This window comes from Artibeus jamaicensis, unplaced genomic scaffold (assembly GCF_021234435.1).
Source record: "Artibeus jamaicensis isolate MK-2021 breed Jamaican fruit bat unplaced genomic scaffold, CSHL_Jam_final scaffold_1019, whole genome shotgun sequence".
Lineage (NCBI taxonomy): Eukaryota > Metazoa > Chordata > Mammalia > Chiroptera > Phyllostomidae > Artibeus > Artibeus jamaicensis.
In genome coordinates this window covers 19,834,367-19,859,332 of record NW_026522025.1, presented here as the reverse complement: position 1 = coordinate 19,859,332, position 24,966 = coordinate 19,834,367, and the positions used below count along the sequence as shown (strand labels likewise).

The 24,966-nt window shown below is 33.4% G+C and overlaps 1 protein-coding gene across 2 annotated transcripts in view; it reads left to right on the top strand.

Annotated features, from left to right (window-relative positions):
* Positions 1–260: 260 nt before the first annotated feature.
* Positions 261–24,966, top strand: part of NEGR1 (neuronal growth regulator 1) — an 836,437-nt gene continuing 811,731 nt past the window's right edge. Inside the window, exons 1-2 of one of the 2 annotated variants that reach the window (XM_053655407.1) lie at positions 261–403; positions 701–852. In XM_053655407.1, coding sequence (XP_053511382.1) covers positions 818–852 — 35 coding nt within the window. In that variant the 5' untranslated portion in view covers positions 261–403; positions 701–817. Of the gene's footprint in view, positions 404–563; positions 853–24,966 lie in introns of those variants that run through there. The other variant, XM_053655406.1, reaches the window with a different exon arrangement.

The window sequence follows — 24,966 nt, the reverse complement described above, 5'->3', positions numbered from 1 at the left end:
TCTTTCCCCCGCAGTTTGCATAATTGCGATATACCTCCTCTTGATATATATTTTTTGGTTTTCTTTCTTTTCTTTTATTTCCCCCTTCACTTTCCCCCCCTCCCTGCTGCATCCCCAATCCCCGGGCGGGGTTGCTAAGGAAACGGCCGCTTGGCAACGCGCGCAAGCCTCGGGCCGCTGCTGCGCCCCGCGCTGCTTCTGCTGCTGCTGCTGCTTCTGCTGCTGCTGCTGCCGCCGCTGCTGCTGCGATTGCAGCCTCCGCCGCTGCCGCTGCCGCTCGCCCAGCCTCCGCCACCGCGCCTCCTCCCTCACTTGCCGGCGCGCTCGCCTCCTCGCTAGATGGTGTGCGAGCCGCCCGAGAATTAGACACACTCCGGACTCGGCCAGAATCAACCGAGAGGAGGTGTAGTGTGGTGCTAGGGGGTGGGAGGGGAGGGAGGGAGGGACAGCAAAGAGGAGGAGGAGGGCAGGCCAAAAAAGAGAGAGAAACAACATCCAACAACTAGAGGGGGGGGAAAGAAAGAAAGGAAAGAAACCCACCCACCCATCAAAAAAAAAAAAAAGGAAAAAAAAAAATCCTGTGGCGCGCCGCCTGGTTCCCGGGAAGACTCGCCAGCACCAGGGGGTGGGGGAGTGCGAGCTGAAAGCTTCTGGAGAGTGAGCAGCCCTAGCAGGGATGGACATGATGCTGTTGGTGCAGGGTGCTTGTTGCTCGAACCAGTGGCTGGCGGCGGTGCTGCTCAGCCTTTGCTGCCTGCTGCCCTCCTGCCTCCCGGCTGGACAGAGTGTGGACTTCCCCTGGGCGGCCGTGGACAACATGATGGTCAGAAAAGGGGACACGGCGGTGCTTAGGTAGGAAGAACGGCGTGCCTTTCGTACTTGTCTCAGTCTATCTTTCCGTCTGTCTTTCCACTTTTTTTTTTTTTTTTGGTCTTCTCTTTAAAACGAATAACGATGCTGGTGGTGATCACTATCCAAAGACCACGTCTCAAGACATCCAGGTGCTGATTCTGCCCCAGCCGTGGTCCCTTCATGCTGGGGCAGGTAGCGAGCTGGACTGGTGATGCTAAAGCACTTTGCCCGAATGCCAAGTAGCCCCGGGATGAGTGGAGCGTGCGGTTTAGGAGGGACAGGTGGCACTTTGAAACTCAATTCACAAGGTCTCTGTTTTACTGTCATTGGGTACTCTTGGAGAGTCTGGCAAGTTTATCAGGTTTGTTTCTGTTTTACTTTAGTCTAAGTGACTTTTTCAAACTGCTCACTCCCCGCTCCCATTTATTTTCCTTCTCAGTTGGACACTCCCTCTTCAGCTTTCTTTCTTTCCTCTTACCTCCTTTTCCCTTTTCTTTCTTCTCTCTTTTTTCTACCATTTCCCCATCCGCTTCTTACTCTTTTCTATCCATTGCCTCTTTCCCCTCCTTTTTTATTTTCTCTCTATTCTTTCTTCTCTCTTCTATTTTATCCTCAATTTTCTCTATTTAAAAAAAAATCGCCACCACTCTAATTTTTAATCCTCTTATTTAAACCCCCTTCCTCCACTCCTCATCCTAGCCCACTACTCACTTTTGTTCATTAGTGTCCCCATTCTATGATCTTGTCATCCTTTTTTTTGCCATCACATTTCCCATCTCTCTCCCTATCTCTGTCACATACACATGCATGTTCCCTTCAACACCCCCCCTGTACCATTTTTTCACCCTCACAAATCTCTTTCTTAAACACACTCCTTTACATACTCTCTGTCTCACATCCTCACACCCATTGGGTCCTTCCATGCTCTCACAGCCACTTTCACGTTCAGATTCTCTTTCACTGTTTAAAAGGCACACACTTCACTGTTCCACACACTGTCACTCACACATGTGCACAGGATGGAGGTCTTTCTCTCTGCCCCCCCCATTTTCTCTGTTCTCTTTTTCTTCCCACTTCCCTCCCTCCTTCCTTCCATCTTCAGTTTTACTTCTTTTTATCACTCTCCTCTCTTCCCCTCTTTCCCCCAAGCTTGAGCACTGAAATGTTTTGTCATTAATGAGTACCCATAGCCTGATGTTATTCCTAAGCAACACTGCAGAGTGAGCTTCTGGAAACATTTTCTCTCCTGTGAAAATATAAATTGATGATCAGCAGTACTTAGATCTGAACAAGGCTAAATGCTCTTATTCCTTCATTTTCCATTGCCCTCCCTTCTCCCCCCCCCCCAACACCTCCACCTGATGTATACCTCAGATCTCCCTGAAAGATCTTCTTTCTCTCCACTGGGTGGTAGTTGGCTTTTATGTATGGGTTGCACAAAATCAGTATACATGGCATGTCTAAGGTGGGAGAGTGAGATATGTTTCTGTTTAGATCACATAACATTTTAAATTTAGTGATATGATATCTGGGTGTGGTATATGACTTTTATCTTCTGAAACATATTTATGAGTTCAAATGTGTATGGAATATACTTATAGTATCTAACATATATACTAATATCATGCTTTTATAATATACTTTTTTATCTTTGCTAATCACAAATACTACTGGGTGCGTACAAAAAATGAATGATTTTTATAACTTAGCAAAATACCTTTCCATTGTTGGTAAAAGCGATGAACTCTTTGTTACATAGAGGATAGAAATTAAGACCATGTTTATGTTCTTTATATTAAGTTTGTTTTAAAAGTTTGAACAATAGTAGTAAGGATGAGACGTTATTTTCAGAGGCTGTAAACAAATATCATGGGAGGCGCAGTCTATTATATGTTTTTGTAACAGCATATTGTATATTTGTAATGAGCATTAATATTTTGAGCCTAAAGGATTTGATAGACTGCTTATATTTTGATGATATATCTTGACATTTTGTTTCTAATGGATAATCTAATAAATACAATGGCTAATTGAAATAGCTGAACCCACATTTTGCTTCTAAGAGACTTATGGTTTGTTCACTCATTGCTTCTAATACTAAATCTCTAACTAGTGGGGACTGTATCTTTCCAGTATTGGTTTGGTGCAGTCCTTGTATACTTGTATGCATTGTACCTCATCCCTTTTTTTTTTTTTAATTTTTATATCCTGAGTTTTGTAGTATCTTATTTTAGGGGACTTTTGACTTTCAAAATTTTTAAGCAGACTAAAATTGCTCTTCCAAATGATTTTTCTTAACCATTTACAGTGTTTTTTTAAAATAAAATAAATCCACTTTTTTTGTTATATGTGAGAGAAATCTGATCTGCATTACTTTTTACCCAAAGTAATTTGCTGATAGTAATGCTAGAACTCCATAGAGAGTATCCCATTTTTTTTTACCTTTTTACATTGTCCATAGATTTTTAACTATATATATAGTTATATATATATATAACATATATATAACTATAACTATAACTATAACTATATATATATATATATATATATATATAAATTCTCAGTTGTTTTTCTTAACTTCTCCCCTGCAACTGGAGTTGACTCTGTATACATAGACCAGTAGAGACGGAACTTAAAAACGATTTGCGTATATAAGTCAGGTGACATATTTTTCATCAAAAGTAATGTCAGAGTTACATTGTATATTTTTGCTTTAGATATTTAGAGCTATATATGATGCTGTTCTGTAACTCATGAGAAAACAAATCGAATTACACAAAATTTACCCTCAATCACACTCCCCCACCCCCATCCCCAATTAAAGTACCTAAATCTGATGTGAATACTTGACTGATGATATTATATTATGTATTAAGCTTTACACTATATAGTCTTCTTAATTTAACACATTCCTCAAGGTGTCTCTAATGAAAATCAAATAGTGGCATAACAGTTATCAAATAACTTTAAGTGCTAAAGGCCTGAAAGTGCAAACGTGTCACTAGTGACTCTGTTGCTTGTGGCTACGTTAATGAAACAGAAGTTTAAAGGTCAAATGATACATTTTTATCTCCTAAATGCCACAACGTCTGTGTTAGAGAAAAGAATCAAGAAAAACAAAACTCCTTAACTGGTTTATAATACAAAAGAGAAATTCATTCTGTGATCTTATTATCTATATCTCTCATTAGTAGGCCATCTTCTCTGTTTGTCTTAGAGGACTTATCATTAAATTTCCTTTAATAATTTTGACATTCTTATCATTTTAACTTTTGTCTTTTAATGTTAGTGAAGCGATGTATTAAATGTCAAAATGTCCATTTCTTCTAATAATGTTATTCACTGTTAAATGTCTGGAGGATTCACCGTAGCTATTTGGCCCTTCTTGATAAAGTATTTAATGATACATCTACTCGATAACATAATGTTTGGCATTTCCCTTACTGAAACTTTGGATTCAAAAAATGCATGGATGTCTAGAGTACATTTGTAGTTTGCTGCAAACCCAAACTAATATATTCATGAATTTTTTAAAAAGTGACTTTGATTGCAACTACATTTAATATGTATTAGTATTTTATACATAATGAAACTTGTTAACTATATATGGAGAATTAACTTTTCCTGCAGTCTTTAAATTGCATTTTGCATTGTGCGGAAGACCTGAGTAAATGTTTCACAGGAGACATAACAAAGAACAGGAGATGCTAGAACCAACTTGATCACACTCCAGTACCTGGTATTTCTAGAAGTGGAAAATCTAGGGGAACATAACTCTGAATTAATACATACATTTCAGATGTTTTCTGAAATATAGTTTTATAGTTAATTTAAGGTGAATGCATTGTTTTATTTTTACTTTATTAATGAACATAGTTATGCTAACATGTCCCAAATGTCTAATTTTTTTGTAAACAATACAAGGAACATCCTCATTTACATCCAGTGTCTGAACATTTTTACAAACACATGCCATTATTAAACTAATTATTTCAGTCTGTTTCTACTTCAACTCTTCCATATGAATTCTGTGCATTTTAAGCCACCTTTCTGATATGAATTCAAAATATTCTATTCCCTTCTCGCCATGCTTTAGTCAAATGAAAGGATATTCTTTTCTTTTCTTTTTTTAAAATTTTATTTATTTATCTTTAGAGGGGAAGGGAAGGAGAGAGGGAGAGAAATATCAATGTATGGATGCTTCTCATGTGCCCCTTGCTGGGAACTGGGCTGCAACCCAGGCATGTGCCCTGACTGCGGATCGAACCGCGATCCTTTGGTTCACAGGCCTGCGCTTAATTCACTGAGCTACACCAGCCAGGGTGGAGATTCTTTTCTTAAATGTGATATATTTTACCTTAACAAAGTTGAACACAACTCTGTTATTTTAACATATATGATAAACTTGAATTTAACTTATATGATACTATAATAAGAAGGAAGACTTTTGATTAAAGCATGAAACATAGAGCACATTTCCACAGAAAATCTTTCCACTAGAAGACACAAAACTTTTTAAAGTGGATTTATAAATGGACATGACAAGTATTTATTACTTCTTAGCCCATTCATCCAATACATTTGCCTTTGATTAGACTACATCAGTTAGTTTAGTGTGGATACAGGAGAGTAAATGATTTATTTATGAGAATGAAAAATTACTAATAGCAATACAAATTAATTATACTATACTTCAAGGATATCATTGAAGAGTCTTGTACTGTCTGCTGAGTCATTCCTGTACATTGGTACATTGCATATCCCAGGTAAACTTCAGGTGTATAGGTATTTTCAATTTTGAACATTAAGGCACTATTTAAAAACCCATATGTTTATTATATAGTATCATTGAACAAATGTATTTATAATTCTGATTTCTTTCTTTAAAATAGAGCGGGATAATAGATTGTCATACTGAGTCAATTTGGAAAAATGTGTTTCAAAATATGGAATAAAATGCTACCTGCAGTAATTTTCCTGAGCTGTTCTGTTAGCATGACTTATTAATTGGCATATTAATATGCAATAATTTGTTATACTGAAGAACAATAGTATATTTTAAATTTATAGATGTGTGCACCCTTGCTCAGTCTTTTTAATTCAGAAGAATTTATAAGCCCATGTGTTTAAATCTTTGAACACAAACATTAAAGATGTACTTATTTTAAATAAATTGGCTTTGGAATTAGACAGCTCCATGGAATAAATTGATTCTGCAATACCAGGCTTCTGAAGAGTTTAGAGAAATGTGCACATCCTACACACAACAGTTCTGGGCCGGATGCTGTTGGAGAGCTAATCCCTCAGCAGCATTTACAAGTCAGAATGTCTTCAGCTGTGGTTGGCCAATGATAGGTAGTTTTGGGAGAATGGAGGATGGGAGGGTTTAGAGGCCAGAGTGTTTGTTTCTCCCTTCCTTCATTGCTTTGGGTAATATCCAGCAATGTCTCCATCTCCCAAGGGACCTCTTTGTTCCAATTTCCACCCCATAACTGGCTCTTGGTTCTGTTTGTGCCTCATCCATTTGATCTTTCATCCTAAGAGCAGTAATGGTTTCCCACTGCTCTCATTACTGGGTTTGGCTCTCAGCTTTTCCATCTCTTTGTAATCGGTTCCCTCCGTTAAATTCCCTCTGTTTTAAGTATCCAGAATGCCTTAACTTTTGCTGGTAGAATCCTGATTAATATAAAGTGAAAAGCAATAATTTCAGTGATTTTAATTGTATTTGATTAAATTACTACTTTGCCCAGGGCACCATAATGTTGCCTGCTAGATTGGATTGCAACACTGGGGCATATTACAAACAAGAAAGATGGATATTTGGGTTGTTTTCACATCCAGATTATGATGAGAATAAAACAAACTTATAAATATTTAATTAAAATAACAATTGAATGCATTATTTTAATAATATCTGTATCTGTCTGTATCTATCTGTATATATACAGTGTTGCTATAGGAGGAAAAATATAGAAGGTGGTGGGCATATATTGGCAACACTCAATAATACTGTATCTTTTTTTTTTACTGAGCAAAAGATAACTACAGCTAAACTCTGCTTGTGAATATGTGATCAGAATGGTAGGATAATTCTTATAGCGTTGCCTATTTAAATTAATAGGAATCAAATGTGTTTAATGTAGCTTTAATACTCAAGGCGTTTTCAGTTTCTTATGAAGTATATGATGAAAACAATGCACATGTTTCAAGTATTGAAGTATTTAATGACTGTAGAAATTACTATCTCAAGCCTTTTGAATCTTTTGATTAGAAATCAAATCACTGGAATACTACTCAGCCATAAAAAGTAAGAAATGTTTGCTTTATGCAATAGTATGGATAGACCTAGAGAACCGTATGAAGTAAGCCAGTCATAGAAAGACAAACACCGTATGATTTCACTTATATTTGGAATGTAATGAACAAACTGAACTAACAAGCAAAATAGAGACAGACTCAAAGATGGAGAGGAGGGTGACAACTATGGGAGAAGCAGTCCGGGGTGGAGGGATTGAGCAAAAAGGGAAAAAGGATTCATGGAGATAGACAACAGTGTGGTGATTGCAGGGGGAGGGTGGTGGAAGGGGAATAAATGGTAATGGAAAATATAATAAAAATGAATAAATAGAAAACAAATCACTTTTCTACCATATTCTGTTCAAATTAGCATAAATGAAGATATTATGGACATCACATAACTTTCATAGCATAGTGAAAGGAATCTTCATTAGTGAGTATTATTCATTTATTTTCAATTTACTTTCTCTTAACTGGTTATTAGATGATGTGGTGACCTTCCCCTTCTTCAAAATACTTTCTGAAAGATACTTGTTTAGGTGTCTGGCTCCAGTATAAACAAGCAGTCATCATAAAGTCCTGCTTTTGGTATATTTCTCCACACTTTCACAGGAAGATGTTAATTTAAGAGCCATTAATGAGTCGACGCTCTCTCAACGATGTTCAAGAGAGGATTTCTGAACTGGGAAGACAATGCTTGTTGGTTTCTACCATTCGGTCTTTCTCAAAGTCTGGCTGATCCATTACAAATTACCATTGATGCTTTGTATATACAAGAGAATGTAATGTTTACTGTTATATTTTTCCCTAGGAGCATAACATAATTTGCCTTTTAGCTTCTGTAAAGGAAATTTTAAATTGGGTTACATGCTCTTTTATCAGGTGTTTTATGTGTTTCAAGTTCATCCGTGGAAACAAGAACTTCCCATACTCCTAGAGAGTAAAATCTAAGATTTTTCTATATGGCTCTGATCATTATCAGACTTGGATTTTATTAGTTTACCACACCTAAGAATGTGGTTAATTGAATAAATATTGAATGAAATTAATAGTAGTGCTATTTTTGATCATTTGTTAAAATATTAATTTCGATTGACTAAACGCTTGGGTCTGTAAGCTCTCCAACTATCGTTCTCCTATCCTTATGGCTTAAACAATAGTTGCACATATATCAAACTAGCATCCACTATTTTGTAATTATTGAATCCACAGAAGGATAAATGAAATAATAAATGTATTTGCTTTTTAGTTTATTGTTTCAGATTAAAAAATGTAATATCTTTTATGGCATGGTGGATCTGCGTGCTTACAGTGATTAAGTACTTTGTGTGGAATCTATATACGAATAGCCTTTGCCTTAAGTAATTCCTGCAAAGTCCTAAGGCGTTAAGACACATTGGAATCAATCAGTGTCATTAAATTGCAGAATATAACTTATAAATTAAGAAAAAGTATTGGACACTGAAGGTATTTTTTAAATAAAATGTATTAAAATAGGGTACAAGGCATTGTACATATTAAAGGTAAGTATTGTTTGATTAAACTTTTATCGTATGTGTGTTTGTGTATGTTGTATCAAGATTTTAGATGTGTTTCTCACTGTGGGTTTCAAAAGAAAAAGTTTGAAATTCAGTGGCATACTTATCGTAAGACTTAGAGATGTAGTTATAATTTTAAGAAGACCCAGGATTTTCAATTATATAGAAGGCTTTTTGCTATTTGCAATTACAATCAGCAGATAACAGAAACAGTTCAAAATAGTACAAAGTTTTTTTCTGTTTCTTCCTCAACTCCTGGAGGTTCCTCTTCCTTTCTTCTAAGATTTCCATTAAATAAAATCAATACAAGTAAAGAGGTAGAGAGAATTGACTATTTGCTATGGATGAATAACTCGCAATTGTGAAAAGTATTGTAGCTACACACCCCAAACTAGGGCAGAACTTTTGTATCATTCTAAACGTCTTCCAGCATTAGGTCAACAGTGCTTTATAAACCACAGGGTATTGATACAGCTGATAGAATTTTAATGTGGTCATCTGGCTTTGATTTATAATGCTGGGCAGGTTGTCTATTAGCATAGTGGTTTCTAAGCCATATCAAGTTCTGAATCCTGAGAGAGGACCTTTGGTGCTCTTAAGCATCCAGCTGGCATGGGAACTGGTCTTTTAATCACTTTTTCTAGGAAAAGGGGAATATAAGAAAGCAGGAATTTGGCAGTATTGCCAACATTAAGTGTTGTTCTTTTGAACAGAGGCCAATATATTATACTTTCCAGATAGCTGGTAATTTGTTCAATTTAAGAGAGATGTTTATACCCCTTTTCAGTCCAGAACTAAATTATTCGTTGCTGTATTTCACTAAGTCGTTTGGACACAGGTCCAGTGACCATGCTCATCCTACAGAATAGGGTTTCTTTAAAGCTATAGCTGCTGCCATAAAGTATTGAAAGGTTTTCGCTGATTTAAAGGGCTACGGGAAAAATGTGTTCTGTTGTCTTCAGAAACTCCTTTCCTCTCATGGAACTAAATTAAATTTAGAGATATTAAAAGGATTTAGGAGATATTGTGAACATAAGAGCTGTAATCAGAAGGCAAGAGAGTAATGCTTGTATTTTCTCTCCAGTAACATTACATACTATTGCATTGGGATATTAAGTGAATAAATCAAGGGGATCATAAAGTTTTTCTAATCTTATAGATATAATATTTCTTAGAGGAGAACATTTTTTGATATATTTGATTTGTGGGAAACCTATTTTCAAACTAATGTCTTGGTAATTGATCAGCTAAATAGAAAAAAACGTCCGTACTGCTTGACATATTACTTGACACGTTATGAGAGCTCAAGCCCTGAATGTTGAGTATAGGAATTTAAGGCAAAAAGGAAGAAGGGAAAAAGGGAGGAAGAAAGAGATGAAAGTATGTTATGCTATATGAGTAATTTCTAATACAATTACCTAAAATTACTGGGATGACATAAAATTAAGCCCACAAATTTTACTATATGGAAGAATTACAATAAAAATAATGAATTTCAGTTTAAATATATTAAATAATTGGAATAATGTTAAACCTACGTCCTTCCATGATGAAGTGATGTCCATTGTACAAATTGAAGTTTTAAAATCATACTTGACACTCAGGTGTCAGCCAGTCTTCCAGATAACTAGTGCATTTATGTTTATTTTAAAAGATAGTAACTGTAGCCCTGGCTGGTGTAGCTCAGTGGATTGAGCACAGACTGTGAACCAAAGGGTCGAGGTTCAATTCCCAGTCAGGGTATATGCCTGGGTTGCGGGCCGGTCCCCAGTGGGGGCCATGTGAGAGGCAACCACAACTGATGTTTCTCTCCCTCTCTTTCTCCTTCTTTTCTTCTTGCTCTAAAAATTAAAAAAAAGAAATAAAATATTTTTAAAAAAAGATGGTAACTGTAGTTTGGCTTGCAATGGGGTCAGGGACCAATGTTTTGTAATATGCTCATAAAAGAAAATTATATGTAAATCTTTGAATAACTGCTCACTTGTCTTCTTGAGAACATGTCATTGATCGATTTTTTGCTCATGCATCATTAATATGAAATAGATATAAAGAGTTACTTCTGCTTATGCACAGAGCTTATCTTCTACTGGAATTGTTCAGGTGCATTGCACAGCCTATCATGGTTCAAGGAATCTGGAACAGGAGTGAGGAGAGTTGAGTTTCTGTTTCTTCACTTACTGGATACGTGACTTGAACATAAATGCCTTACCCTCACTTAGTACCTCCTTAGCAAAATGACATGATGAAAAGAGATAACACTTGTAAAATGCTAACACAGTATCTACTACATAGTAAGGACTAAATTTATATTAGCTAATAATTTGTGCTTCTTTTCCTGATATCATTCTGGAATTTGTTGGCACTATTTAATTACTGACATGGATATATTTCCCTTCAATTAAATTACTTTGCTCATTATATGTGAAAACACTATACAGTATTTGTGGAATGCATACATGTGTGTGTACATACACACACACACACATATATATATATATATATATATATATATATATATATATATATATATATATATATACGTAGTGATTTTGTTAAAATATCTCACACCCTGGGGTGTCAGATGGTGAGCTGTGGTTCAATAGAGGACCACAAAAGAAACTGAAATAGAGAAGTTTACTATTCACACGTCCTGGAAGCGATACATATCATACTTCCGGGGACCACAGGAGAAGTTCGAGGCAATATGTAGGCAGAGAAAGCAACAGAACCTGGAACAAGTGCTTTTACTAAGGTCCCTGGGTAGAGTGCTTTAGGCTGAATTTAGCCAAGGCTGAATTGGTCATTTCAAACCATAAAGAATATATTTGGGGGATGATTACCCAAGGAATAATCATTGGATAATCATCCCTTGAATAATTAACAAAAAGAGGCAGGGAGGTTATTCACAAGGACAGCTGGGGAAGTGATGTCGGGAACTTAAATTTAGTTGTGACTCTTCAAATTGGTCAAGAATTTTTGTCTATATTGCCATTTTATCCGTCAACAGTAAACTCAGTGGAAACTCAGAAAATATGAACGCTTACTCTAATTTGGCATATTTGCTAAATGTACAGCATAATGATCGAAGTTCATAATCATGATGGAGTCATCAACATCATGATTCAGTTTCAACTCTCACTGAGTATCTACTATATATGATATACCATCACAACAGTGTGCAATAAGGCATTGCTATCCCGGTTTTATAGTCAAGTAAATACAAGTTTGGAAAGGTAAGGTAATTACCCCTGGTCAAACAGGGAGTGGCTGAGCCAGATCTTCTATGCCAAGCCTCCTGACTTTTCTACAATCTGTGTCTCTCACTAAGTGGAGATCAAAACAAATGATAAATTTATTGCTTATTGAGTTATTAACATTCATTAAGCACCCTCTGAATTTTAACTACTGCTAAATTGATAATGATAAAAATCAAGAAGGCACATTATATATTTGAGAAAACATTAAATTATTTTCAATAAGAAAAGGTACTTAGCATGAATTATAATAAGCATTTGCCAAAAAAACCTCTTATCCAAAATTATTTTATTCCTAATGATTATGAGTTACTGATAATACAAGAGAAAAATAAACAACTTTAAACATCATTTATAGTTAAGCATTATACATCTGTTAATTCATTGAATCCTCACAACAACCTACCATTTTTTAAAATTTTATAAGTGTAGAAACAAACCCATAGAAGATGAATAACTTTCTGAACTTTAATACAAGTAGTAAACAGCATACCCAGGATTTGTCCTAAGCCTGTGTGTCTCCAAAGCCCATGCTTATTTGTTTTTTAAGGCACAGTATTTCCTGGGGCTTTTTGTAAACTCTGATCCTTAATAAAAAGAAAAGCTGTCCTTGCTTGCTGTGGTTTTCCAAGTCCTCAATTTAATCATTTGAATTCTAATTCTGGTATAACTCTAAAGAGTGAATCAAACTGATTTAGAACTCTCTTTTGAAAAGGAAATGAAACATTGAAGGCTAATGTTTCATTTAGGCTAATATATATATATTAGCCTAATTGAACAAAAACTTGTTTTTATGTAATTTAAGAATCTTCTTTAATATATTTTCATAGTCACATTCTATGCATTTTGCATGTGTCCCTAAGAGGAGGTAAGTACCCTGATGTTTTATTCCTTGATTATCTAAAGCTTTCCTAATATGAAGTCCTATTTTTGTCTTATATCATTCAAGAACTCTTTCTCTCGTCCAATTCTAACTCTTTATTCCTGAATTTTGAATTTCTGTACCTTCCCATTTTATGTTTATCCCATCAATTTTATATTACAGTATATTCTGTTTTTATTCTATAAAGAAATATACCATCCATTATCTTATATAACAGTCTTTCACTTCTCACAAATCTGCAGAACTTTGCATAATGGTATTTCTATAGAATATGCTTATTAAATTTCTCTAAGATATGCTTATTAAATTCTTTAATAAGAATTCTAAATTTCAGAATTCTTATTAGATTCAAATATTTTAATTGATTTTTCATTTTCTTTTTGTATTTCAGGAATTTATTATATATATATTTTTCTCATTGTGTAGTAGTACCGCTTGCAACAAGAACATGACCTAGAACAACTTCACCATTTTCAGCATATACTTATTGAGTCCTCACCATACACTAGATACTTTCAATAAGTTTGGGATACAGTGATAATAAGGAGATAAGGTCCTTTCTATTGAGTTTACACTGCAGTTCAATCTGTGTTCCTAAACAGTGTTGTATGGTGTAAGGAACTTATGTTTGACATTTTCCTTGACCATCTCTTAGCCCCCTGGTCGCAAGCAAGTTACTGGGTTTTTCTGAGACTCAGTTTTATTGTTGGTAAAGGGAAATAGTGATAGCTTAGCTACTCCTATACTGTGCTTACCAGGGATCCTGGTAACATATATGAACGTGTCCTTAGATACATTCAGCACACAGTTGGCTCTTGTATCAATGTCTTTTCTCTCTATCTTCCTCATTCTTCCTTATATATAGCTATAACTTGTGGACAGAACTGCCTAGTTAAAGAAATGGTTACATGTTATATTGTGCTTTTCTATGTTCTATTTGTTTTCTAGTTACTTCTGAGGCTCATCAATTTTTAATTCCAGGCAGCTTTCTGATACTTTGAAGAGCAGAAGTCATTGTAATGCATGATGACTATCTGTCTTCACTTGTTTCTTCTTCTTGGACTCATTTTTATTTCATCTTAAGTGATTTGCCTTCATACTCTCCTCTCTTAAATACTTTTTGTACATGGTTTTCCTACTATATCTGTCAGTTTTTGACGTACTGAATGTCCATGCAGAGTATATTTTCATCCACACAGTTTCTTCTCTTGGGCTCAAAACCTTGTAAATATTATGTGTTTCTTCTAAAATCCAACTCTTCTCTCAGTATACATGTATTATCACTTTTCTTGGTCGGAATGGTTATATACCTATGGGATCTTTCATAATTATCAACTGATCATCTATTTGATCAACAAAGCAAATAATGTATGAAATTCTTCTGCAAATAATCCTTAAAATAACACTTCTATGCTTTCACCACTTTATTTTCTAAACAATCCTAAGCCTCCTACCCCAATAGAAGAAATGGCACTTCTCTTTGAGCTCTATAATTGCTAAGCTGATTTTCTGATTTTTCTTGGGGTATTCTAAAAATCCTCTTTATATTTGGCATGTGTATATAATCACTTGATTTCTGGTAGACAATATCTAGACTTTTGTATAACATCTAGCTTCAAGTACCATGCAATTTACATGTATGTTATTTATGGGAAAAATCACTAAATGTAAATTATTTTTGAATTTCTTTATTTACATTAAACTCCCTAGTCCTCTTTCTTTTCCACACAAGAATATTGTGCTTTTTCAAATCCTCTCTTAACCCTTCCATATCCTCATTATTTTCCTATTTTCAGTTACTTACACATATGTATTTATGTTGGGCCTTTAAAAATAGTCATATTTCTTTGAATCATTAAAAATGCATCAAAATTTGATTAAGTTTAGTTACCTCTATATAGAAGGGGTTATATATAGGTAGCACCTAAACTATAGGTTGTGAGATTAAACGAGGTAAAGTTTATAAACTCCAGAGCGCCATGGTATAAAACAGGCAATATGTAAATGTTAGCTATTATGATGTTTATAAATATTGTTAACAATAGACCTTCAGTAATATTTTAGGGTGTTAGCTGACTACAGTCAAAATCAAGATCTTCTGGTAATGTGCTTACTTCTACATTCTCCACCATACTGCAGGGACTTATTTCACAAATTATCCTTTGTTTCAAAGAGGACTCATTGCTATTTTCCCTTTCTTGTGGGGACTTTCTTCTTCTCGTCAGTCGATTTTCCCAAATAGCTTTTAAATAATTTCCAAATTTTATTTATTTTCTAAATTTTGTGCAATGCTATTTTCTCAGCGAACTTTTACAATTGCTCAGAATTGAAAACTTAAAGCAAAAATTTAAACACATCTAAATATGTATCCCTGAATACATATCCCCAAATATATACATATATGTATGTATTTGTAAATTTACTTACTTCACGACTTATAAGCCCAAACAATTACCTTGTGTTAATGCTGGGTTTACCAAAATATGTTTGGTGCACTCAATTCCTTCCTTGTATTTTCGTTATTGATATACATGTTTTATAATATATCGGTATAGTTCACTTAAGTCTTTCGAGGCAGAACTATTACCTTAATTGTTTTTTGCATCCCTTGAGGTTTTGGACAGGCTTTGTTGAAATGGGTAAATAAATATGCAAAACACTAGTGTCTTTCCACTTATGACATACATTTATATTTAATATGCTAATCCATTGTAGATTGCTATTATTGACATATTGTAACATGAATTTCATTTGGAGTACAAATTAAGGTAAATATGTATCAATATGTCTATTTCTTAGTGTTAATTTTAGCATTATATCAATCACTGATCAGAACCTTTTTGAGGCCGGGTGACATATTTGTCCTGTAACTGTCACTGCCATATTGCCAGAAATGTTAGTATCAATAACATTATGATGATACAATAACATGTCTGGGAAATATTCTCACCAAACATCATTTCAAGAATTAAGCAATGTGTTAGTTTTTTGTAAGTGCAACACTGCTTGAGAATAAGGTTTTTTTTTGTGGGGGGAGGATGAGTTGATGAAATAAAAGCACTCGTTTGAGTGGATGGTGCTGTAGTGTTTTCCCCTTTTTTATTTAGGGAGAGGACCGTAAAACAGTATTTCATAAGTTGGGAGGGATAATTCAGGTCCAATATGATAGAACCAACCAAATGAATTTCACAGTCAAAGAATTGTTATGAATATTGAATCAGGACAATGATAACAATGCCTATGATTTTATGCAATAATAAGAAAATAATTTTTAAATTTATAAAATTAAGAAGGCAGCTCATTGGAAGGTTTCCAAATATCATATAAGTCTCTAATGTGTATAATTAATGTTACATGCCTTAAGAATTTAAACACAGAGCCCTTTAGTTTGGTTTTAAAGGTAAACAACTTGGTTTTCAGTGCCTATTGTATATATTACTGAACATTTAAGGAGACATTCAATAAATATTTTATCTACTGATTGTTTGGCATTTCTTTAAACTAATTTAAGCATTGACTTTTTATTTCTTAGTAAATTAGGCATGTACTTCAGCATCAAAACTAATTCCTAATTGTTAAATTATAGTGTTTGTATCTCAGTTATTTCCTTAGAGAAAATTCAAAAGAAGTTTCCTATACTCTAATAACACATGGCAACATGAAAACCAATGGATATTAGTGCCATAAAGCTAAAATTAAAAGCTAACAAAAACTATCTTTTCTAAAGACAGTCAGTTTATTATCTATTTTATATAATTTTCATTTGGTAGTAGGAGTGCTGGTGTTCAAACAGACAAACCATTATCATCAGTCATACATAATAAAAGCAAAAAGATTATCCAAGTGTTTAGAGTTAATATAGCATAGCAAAACAAGTGATACATAGATAATACACAAATTGGTAGTAATATAGTTCTACTACTTTTGATTAAGAAAAATGTTATATTATGTGTAGTTACTAAACTATTTAATTAATAAATGACAGTTGACTATGTTTAACATTTATTTGGTACAGTAGTATAAATTATAAATTATTACATTAACATAAATAATCTTAAAACAGGCAAATATAAAATGAGTTTTTATTAATGATTTTCCATCTGTAGAAAAATTAGACTTTAGTATATTTTCTTCTGATTATTCTTTATGCTCAGGAATACATTTTCTAATAAGAAATAAACTATTGACATTTTGAATGATGGCTATGTCATCCTCAAATAAGTCTGCATTATGAAATGTCCTATTGTGTAATTCATGGCTATAATTTAAGTTATTAAAATAATTGTCATAATATTACATAAAATTAAATACTTTGAAAAAATTTAAATAACAACATAAAACACTTGGTTTCCATATATATTATTTTAATTTGGAAAATAAACAACAAAGGACATGTAGGAAAATGGATATTTTAAAAATTACAATTGATAAAATATACTGTCATTTTAATTATTAATTTTTTATATTTAAAAACCTTTAGTAGAGTCTCTTATTATTTAATAATAGAGTGTAAATAATGCCTCTAAAGTAGAAGTCAAGATATGCTTGTTAATCTTATAATATTGAATTAAAATTTAAACATTTTTTATATTATAAAATTATAAATTTATCTTGAAATATAATGTTGTTTATATCATCTTACTTAAATATCACACCATTCTTATAAGGAAAGCAGAACAAGTGTTGAAGTTCCAGTTTTTCAAATGAATAAACACAGGCTTAAATAATTAGAGAGGTTTTGGTTATGAAATACAGTTGTCTTATAAATATCAAACAAATGGGAACTGAGTCTGGATTCTTGTTCAGTACAGTTTTCTCCTGATTTTCTGATTATAAAGCATAAACTACTCAGAGTGACATTTTATTTTATATTTTATCTGATTTTATTTCACAGGGCTCTAGAACGTGTGATTTCATTTTGGTCTCCATGTTGAGTATGCTGCTCATAGCTAGTGACACCACTGATTTCCAGGCCACTGTGTCTTGTTTTGTGCTTCATTCCCATCACAGTTTCCCCTGAGGAAATGTGAATAGAGAAAATGATGGAAAAATCTAAGAAGAAATGAAATCACTAAAGAAAACTTACATTAGGGAAGGAATAATGAAGTGAAAATTACTTAATCTTTTCTCACTACTTCACTATTGCCATTTTCATTTTTGTCTTTTTTTTTTTTTTGCCTTGGTACTTCTTTTATTTCTCTCTCTATCCCAAAACAAGGAATTACCAGGCAGGACAAATACCTATTAATGCTGCTTTTTAGCCAATAACGCAATGGAGAAATTATGTTATCACCTCAATTAGGAAGTCAGAGGGAGACAGTTTTTTATAGAAAGTAATGCTTACATAGCAGTCATCAGGAAATATAGAAGGATATTCAAATAAAGATAACTGCACATTCTACAGGGTCTTTTTTGGTGTGTTTTGTTTTAACTAGCTATAGTCATTCAAAGTTTTAAGTTTTTTTAATATGTGAGGATTTTTATTAGCATATAATATTTCACTTTGGCAACAGACTTTTCTTCCCTTTTCTATTAAAATAAACTATTTAAAAGTAAAAAAAATACCAAGCATCTCCTTTGGAGAAATAAAGCTTTAAATTTGTGCAGGTAACTTCACTGGTAAAAATAATAGAGCACTTGGATCTCTCTTGATCGGCATTTCCCCAAACAGTGTTATGGTGTTAATCTGTACGATGTTAATACAAAAGAAGATTTTTTAGCTGACCTATATTTGAAAAGCACTCTTTACTTCCTTTAAAAAATTCTAACTGCTGCCCACAGCATACAGTATATTTCTCTTTGATATACATATACATGACATTTCTTCTTGTCAGTTGGATTTAAGATTAGCAGAATCAGTTAAAATATGAGTGCTATAAAAATTGTTTCTACAAAAAACAATGTTGAATGCTTAGAAAATTTGATAATCATGAAATGTAATTGTATTTAACTAGATATAGATGAGGTAAGTGTAAAATATTCATAGAAAAATTAAATCTGGATGCATTCTGTACTCAGGATGTTTCATAAGTGTTTTTAAATCCTCATCCCACTTCAAAGAACCAGAAACTAAAAATCTGGTAATCTTGACTGTAGCATTACATGGTACTAGAAAGATGGTGGAACTTTAGTCAGTAATCATATTTGCCAACAACAGAAGTTGCCTGTTTTTAAGACTGATACATAAATATGTATGTTCAAGTGAAAGCAATATATTTTGAGTATGCACATTAGAAATTACTTTTTTATTAACTGACCAATATAATCTTTATCTTATAAGATGTTCCTTAATGAATATACTATAGGGAAATTTTTAGAAAGCTAATGCCTCCAATAATGTACCCCTATTTAATGAGCATCTTTATTCCACATTCGTGGAGAGTACTTAAAATTACATTTTAAAATTATTATTTATAAAGGAGAGAAGAAACTACATCTTGCTCTTTAAGGTGGATGATAGTCACTTATTGATATAACTGATATTTCTTGAGCACTGAATATATAAGGGCATTTTTCTAGGTTCTTGGGATCCAATAGGACAAAAATAAAAACCCCCAGTTCTCAAGGAGTTTATAATCTGACAGGTATATCTATCAGGTAGGAAAACAAAATGAGTAGAGAAGAAACCAAGGTTCCTACTATGGAAGAAGGCAATGGACAAACTATTCTCCCAGAATGTTCCATCTGGATCTTTCCTCAGGCTACAAAATACAAATGTTATCTGAACTTGCTTTCCCTTCAAGAGAGGTTTCAGTGCTCCCAGGATTCAGCGATCCATGGCCCCATCTCCCAGCCTACTTCACCAACTTTCTTGTGGGTAAGTGAAATGGTATTCTAACGTTGTTCTTGTTATTCAGGTCTCAGCTGGAAAGGTACCTGCTTCCTCAGGAACCTGCCCTGCCACTTATCTGGGGTAGACCCTGAGGCAGACATTGCTGGGTTTGGACTTGACTTGCTGATTCCCCCTCTCTGATAGGTTCTTTCAGATAGCCATGTTGCTGTCTTTCTCTCATGCCTGTTATGGAAAAGTGGGGACCCTGTGTGTTTTCTCCCCAGCCTGACTGCTGGGCCAAAGTAGAGCCGAACCCACAGCCGGTGCTTAGTAAGATTTTACTGAAAGAAAAAAAAGTAAGTTTAAAAAATAAGAGTTTTGTAAATTACACGCCTTCTCAGTATTAAACGTGAAAATATTAAATATTCATTTCACCATATATGTAGATTTACAAAAACTTATCTTGTGTTTTTTTCTGAAAAGTGTCTTATACCTCACTGTTCTGCATAACATAGTTTGAGAAACATACATACATTATTTTTGCCTGGTTTTATTTTTAAAAGTGACCAAAATTGAGAATATTTTTTAAACAAAAGTAGTTTCTTTTTTTAAAAGATCAAAAAAAATTTTTAGACAAGAGGAGAAGGGAGGGAGAAGGAGAGGGAGAGAAACATCAATGTGTGGTTGCCTCTTATGTGCTCCCTACTGAGGACCTGGCCTGCAACCCAGGCATGTGCCCTGACTGGGAATTGAACCAGTGATACTTTCATTCATAGGCCAGTGCTCAATCCACTGAGCCACTGGCGAGGGCAAACTGAAAATATTTTAACACATCATGCTAAGTGCCAAAATCGCAATAGTGGTCTCCAAATTGGTTATAGACTTAAGTGACCACAAATATAAATATATAAAATGGACCCTGGCTAGTGTGGTTCAGTGGATTGAATACCAGTTTGTGAACCGGAAGGTCATGGTTCAATTCCCAGTTAGGGCACATGCCTGGGTTGTGGGCCAGGTCCCCAGTAGGATGCGCAGGAGAGGCAGCCACACATTGATGTTTCTCTCCTTCTCTTTCTCCCTCCCTTCCCCTCTGTCTAAAAATAAATAAATAAAATCTTTAAAAAATAAACACATTTTAAAAATTTAAATAAATATTTAAAAGCTGTATATTTCCACAGTTATCTATTTAGGCTCATGTTAATTGTGACTATTCCATGTTTACTTGTGTCAGTAATGTAAAACATGAGTTCTCCTCGTTAGACAGAAATATTTAAGTATTTTATGAGATACTTATTTGTAATTCTTCTAGAATACATCTCACTGTATGAAACAAACCTGAACCATAATCTTATAACTATGTCAGTTATACTATAAGTTATAACATACAATCTTTCTGAATCATTCAGAAATATGACTTCACCATGGTAAACTATTTAACTTTTAAACTTGTGTTTAAAGTTGATCAATTTTAAACCCATAAGAATTGCTTTTATTATAGTTTACTTGTAGACTAGTTTTTATAATTTTTTCACTTATCAGAAAGGAATGTAATTAGCCAAAATGCATACAAATATTAGCTTTTAAGAATCTTGGCTCCTGTACTGTATGAAGAAATACTGAATGAAGTACAAATGTACATTGAATTCCAGTTGGAATTAATCTAAAATATTATTTTCCTGTTTTAGTAACTCTTTAAGTAATGTATATTTCATTCACGGTGCATTTCACTTGGGTGAGTAGTTTGAGGAGTACTTTACAAGGTAACAGGGTAATAGGGTCATGGTGCCATCTCTAGAATCACACTGTTTAGTTTTGAGTCACAACTTTGCTAGCATCTAAGGCTTTGGACAGATTGTTTACTTTCTGTGCATATTCCCTGATCTATAATGTGGTGTCAATAAAAGTGCACATTTTCTTGACCATTGTTATGAGGATTTACTTATATAAAACTTGTGAATTACTTAAAACTGTGCCTGGTGCATAGTGAATGCACAGTAAATATTAGTGTGCTATTATTACATGTTTGTTTGCTAATGTAGATCATATAATTTAATGGTTCCTGTTCAAAAATATTCTTCATACCAAAAGGACTTACCAATAGATAGTCAAATCTTGGTTTTCAGTGAAAACAAGGATGAAGGGTATCTTTACACAAACACCTTTTGGACAAGTACAGTTTTTAAGACAATATATTTCAAAGCCAGACTGATGTATATGCATTTAGTTCCTAACTATTGGGTGTTCAGGTAGTTCATTTGAGCTCTCAAGAACATGGTTATGTTATCTGTAAAATGGAAATGAATCTGTACTTAGAGTTGCTGTGAGGATAAAAAGAGGAAATGTACATGAAACAGTTTAACACAGGATACAGTGTAAACAATTGATAGTTTGTTATATTACTGTTATTATTTTATTATATTACTGCTATTATTATTATTATTTTGATGTACTCCTATTATTATTGTTCATATTATAGCTAATGGTTTCACAAAATCATTTTAAGCAAAAGAAAGAAAACAGATCCACATACACAAGAACCATGTGGGAAAATTTTGAAAAATTGCTACTGAGAAATGAGGAAGGAGAACAATAAGAGACATGAGTGATAACAAAATATAAACTTTGCCTGTGTTGAAGGCTTGCTTGACCAAACTACAAAAAATAACACTTTCATCTGTACCTCATTATGATCAAACAACATTTATTAGGCTTACTCATGTTTGTGCAGGGATCCATTAAGTAAACCCAATACTTACTCTTTGGAAGGATATATTGAGATGTATTTTATGTATAAGCTCCCTTTCTGTAAGAGGCCCAATATGTTGAAAAATGGTACTTACTATGTTGCTGTGAAATCTAATAAAATAGTAAACCTTTCTCTTCTTATTACAGATGAGGTGAAACTCTCCCTGTATTGCAAACTTTAGCTCGATTAATCCTAGTCATGACATAGTTTATTTGTCTTGCATGGTTCAGATCACGGGATGCAATCCCAGAACACTTATATTTCTATAAAAACCATGGCGATAATGTTGCCCTTTATTAAATGTCTACTGTTTGTAATGAACTGTATAAATTAACTTACACATATATTTATTCTTTCACTTATTATTTACCCAACCTTGTAAGTTAAGAAATGTTATTATGATCTATTCTTATCCACTTGTCTGAAGAAAATACAGTTAAAAAATTAAAGCACAGGTTTTGGTTTGTGTTTAAATTAAGGTTTGGTTTACTCCACAATGTATTATTTAACTACTTCAGTACATACATTTTACATTTATTCAATTTTCATTATGTTTATTTTAATATAAATTAAAATTTTATATTTAAGTTTTATTATTAATCTAATAAAGTAAACAAAATTTGAGTAAAACTCACAAATAAAACTAAAAATTTTGTTCATGCACAGAATATATATATTCTGGTTGTTACATAATGTTTAGCTCATTATTTTTTTCTTCTGTGAACTGCGATAATGAAGTAGATATTATGAAACAATGTATTTGACATGTATAAAGTAAGGAAGTTGCATAGTTACAGTAATTATAATTCATAATTCAATTTTAATTTTTAATGAATATTTTTACCTCCTCATCATTTTAAACTAGGTAAATTAGATAAACAAACAAACAAGCAAAAAGCACATTCTTGTTTTCTTCTGTTGAGAGTGGTAAAGAAAAGGATCTGGCCAGCTGGTGCAGAGCTGAAATTTACAGTAAATGGCAGTGAAAACAGACTTGTTTGGAATCTCCAGCTGGATGAATATTGTGTCAACACTTTTGTGATATTTCTTGATGATATCATGTTAATCTGAGAGCATTTAGCAGATACTAATTATCATCTGGTGAACACTCTTCAGATAAAAAGGTGAAAATCTATTCAGTATGTGCAATGCACGCTCAACTGTTAACCTGAACTGCAAATTACTAAGATTTATTGTTTTGGTGATTGTATAGGTGTAAACAAAACAGATGCTGTTCATTATTTTATAAAATGTATGTTTCTCAGTGTTTTGGTTTCAATTATTTTTATTAATGAGTTAATTACCATATAAAGCACAACATATAAACTTCTAGATTGCTCTCCAGTATGGTTTTAAGCTATTATTTAATTTAGAAAAAATATATAAGTATTCACCACCTTAGCATGCAAGTTTGATGTTTTAATAGTAATATAACTTTTTTGATAAATCATAATAGATATTCTTAAATGAGCAAATTTTAAGTACTTACATGAATCAGATGGTATGTTAGTATCCACAGTAAGTTAAGACAATGTCTTGATATTTTATTGTACTCTGGAAAATTATTTATTCATTCAGTAAATATGTATTTAGCACTTACTATGTACCAGCTGTTTAACTGTCATTTCATTTTGCTGAAAATAAAATAATTGGTTTTCATTAAATTGATCAAATTGCCATTTATGCTATTATTTTTTATTCAAATTGTTTGTAAGTGAAATGAACTACTTCAACCTTAAATAAATTCTATCCAAAATGATGTGCATGTTAGTTTAGTGACCAACGGGATCATTCAACTCACTTGTACTTTCTAGGCCACATGGACCTGATCACAGGTTTATTTTTCATATAATTGCGATGAATCATAGAAAGAATAATTAGTGAAAGATTAGGCATAGAAAGAATAGACATAGTGAAAGATTGTCTTGGGCATTTGAAAAGACGGAGAACCTGATGTGATAATGAGAAAAAAACATAAAAAAATATAAAATGTTGGTAGGAATATAAACATTTTGCTGCATGTATGGAGTTGGATATATAAGCCTTCTAAGGAGATGTCTGAAGAAACAGGAAAGGCCATATTTTTGAGAAAATTCACTAGAAAAAAAGGAAAGAGATACGTTTTTTAAAGAAAGAACAGGCATAGTTTAATAGAAAAATAAAACAGCACTTTATATGAAATGTATCAACATTTTACTGGCTATTAAAATAAGGTGAGTCATGTGCTGAATAAAATGTTTTTTTAATGTATATCTGAAGTGGAAGCCAAGGTGTCAGGTTTGAAAACACAGAAGCTTTCAGAACTTTACTTTTTAAATTTTAATATTTATTGTATTTTCTTTCCATTATCATTTAGTCCCCTTTTACCCCTTTCCCCATCAGTCACTGCATGGCTTGAAAGACAGCAGTGTTCCTTCTACGTTCACTTCATCCAAGCGGCAAAGCATTCTTGAAGTGCCTCTTAAATACACATAGTTCTACTAAGTATTAAGGGAACATTACAAAGATGTTGTTCATTGGAAGAATCTTTTAAAAAATTTTTATTTATTGATTTTAGAGAGAGAACAGAAGGTAGGGTGGGAAGAGAGAGTGAGAGAAAGGGAGAGAGAGAAACATCTAATTGT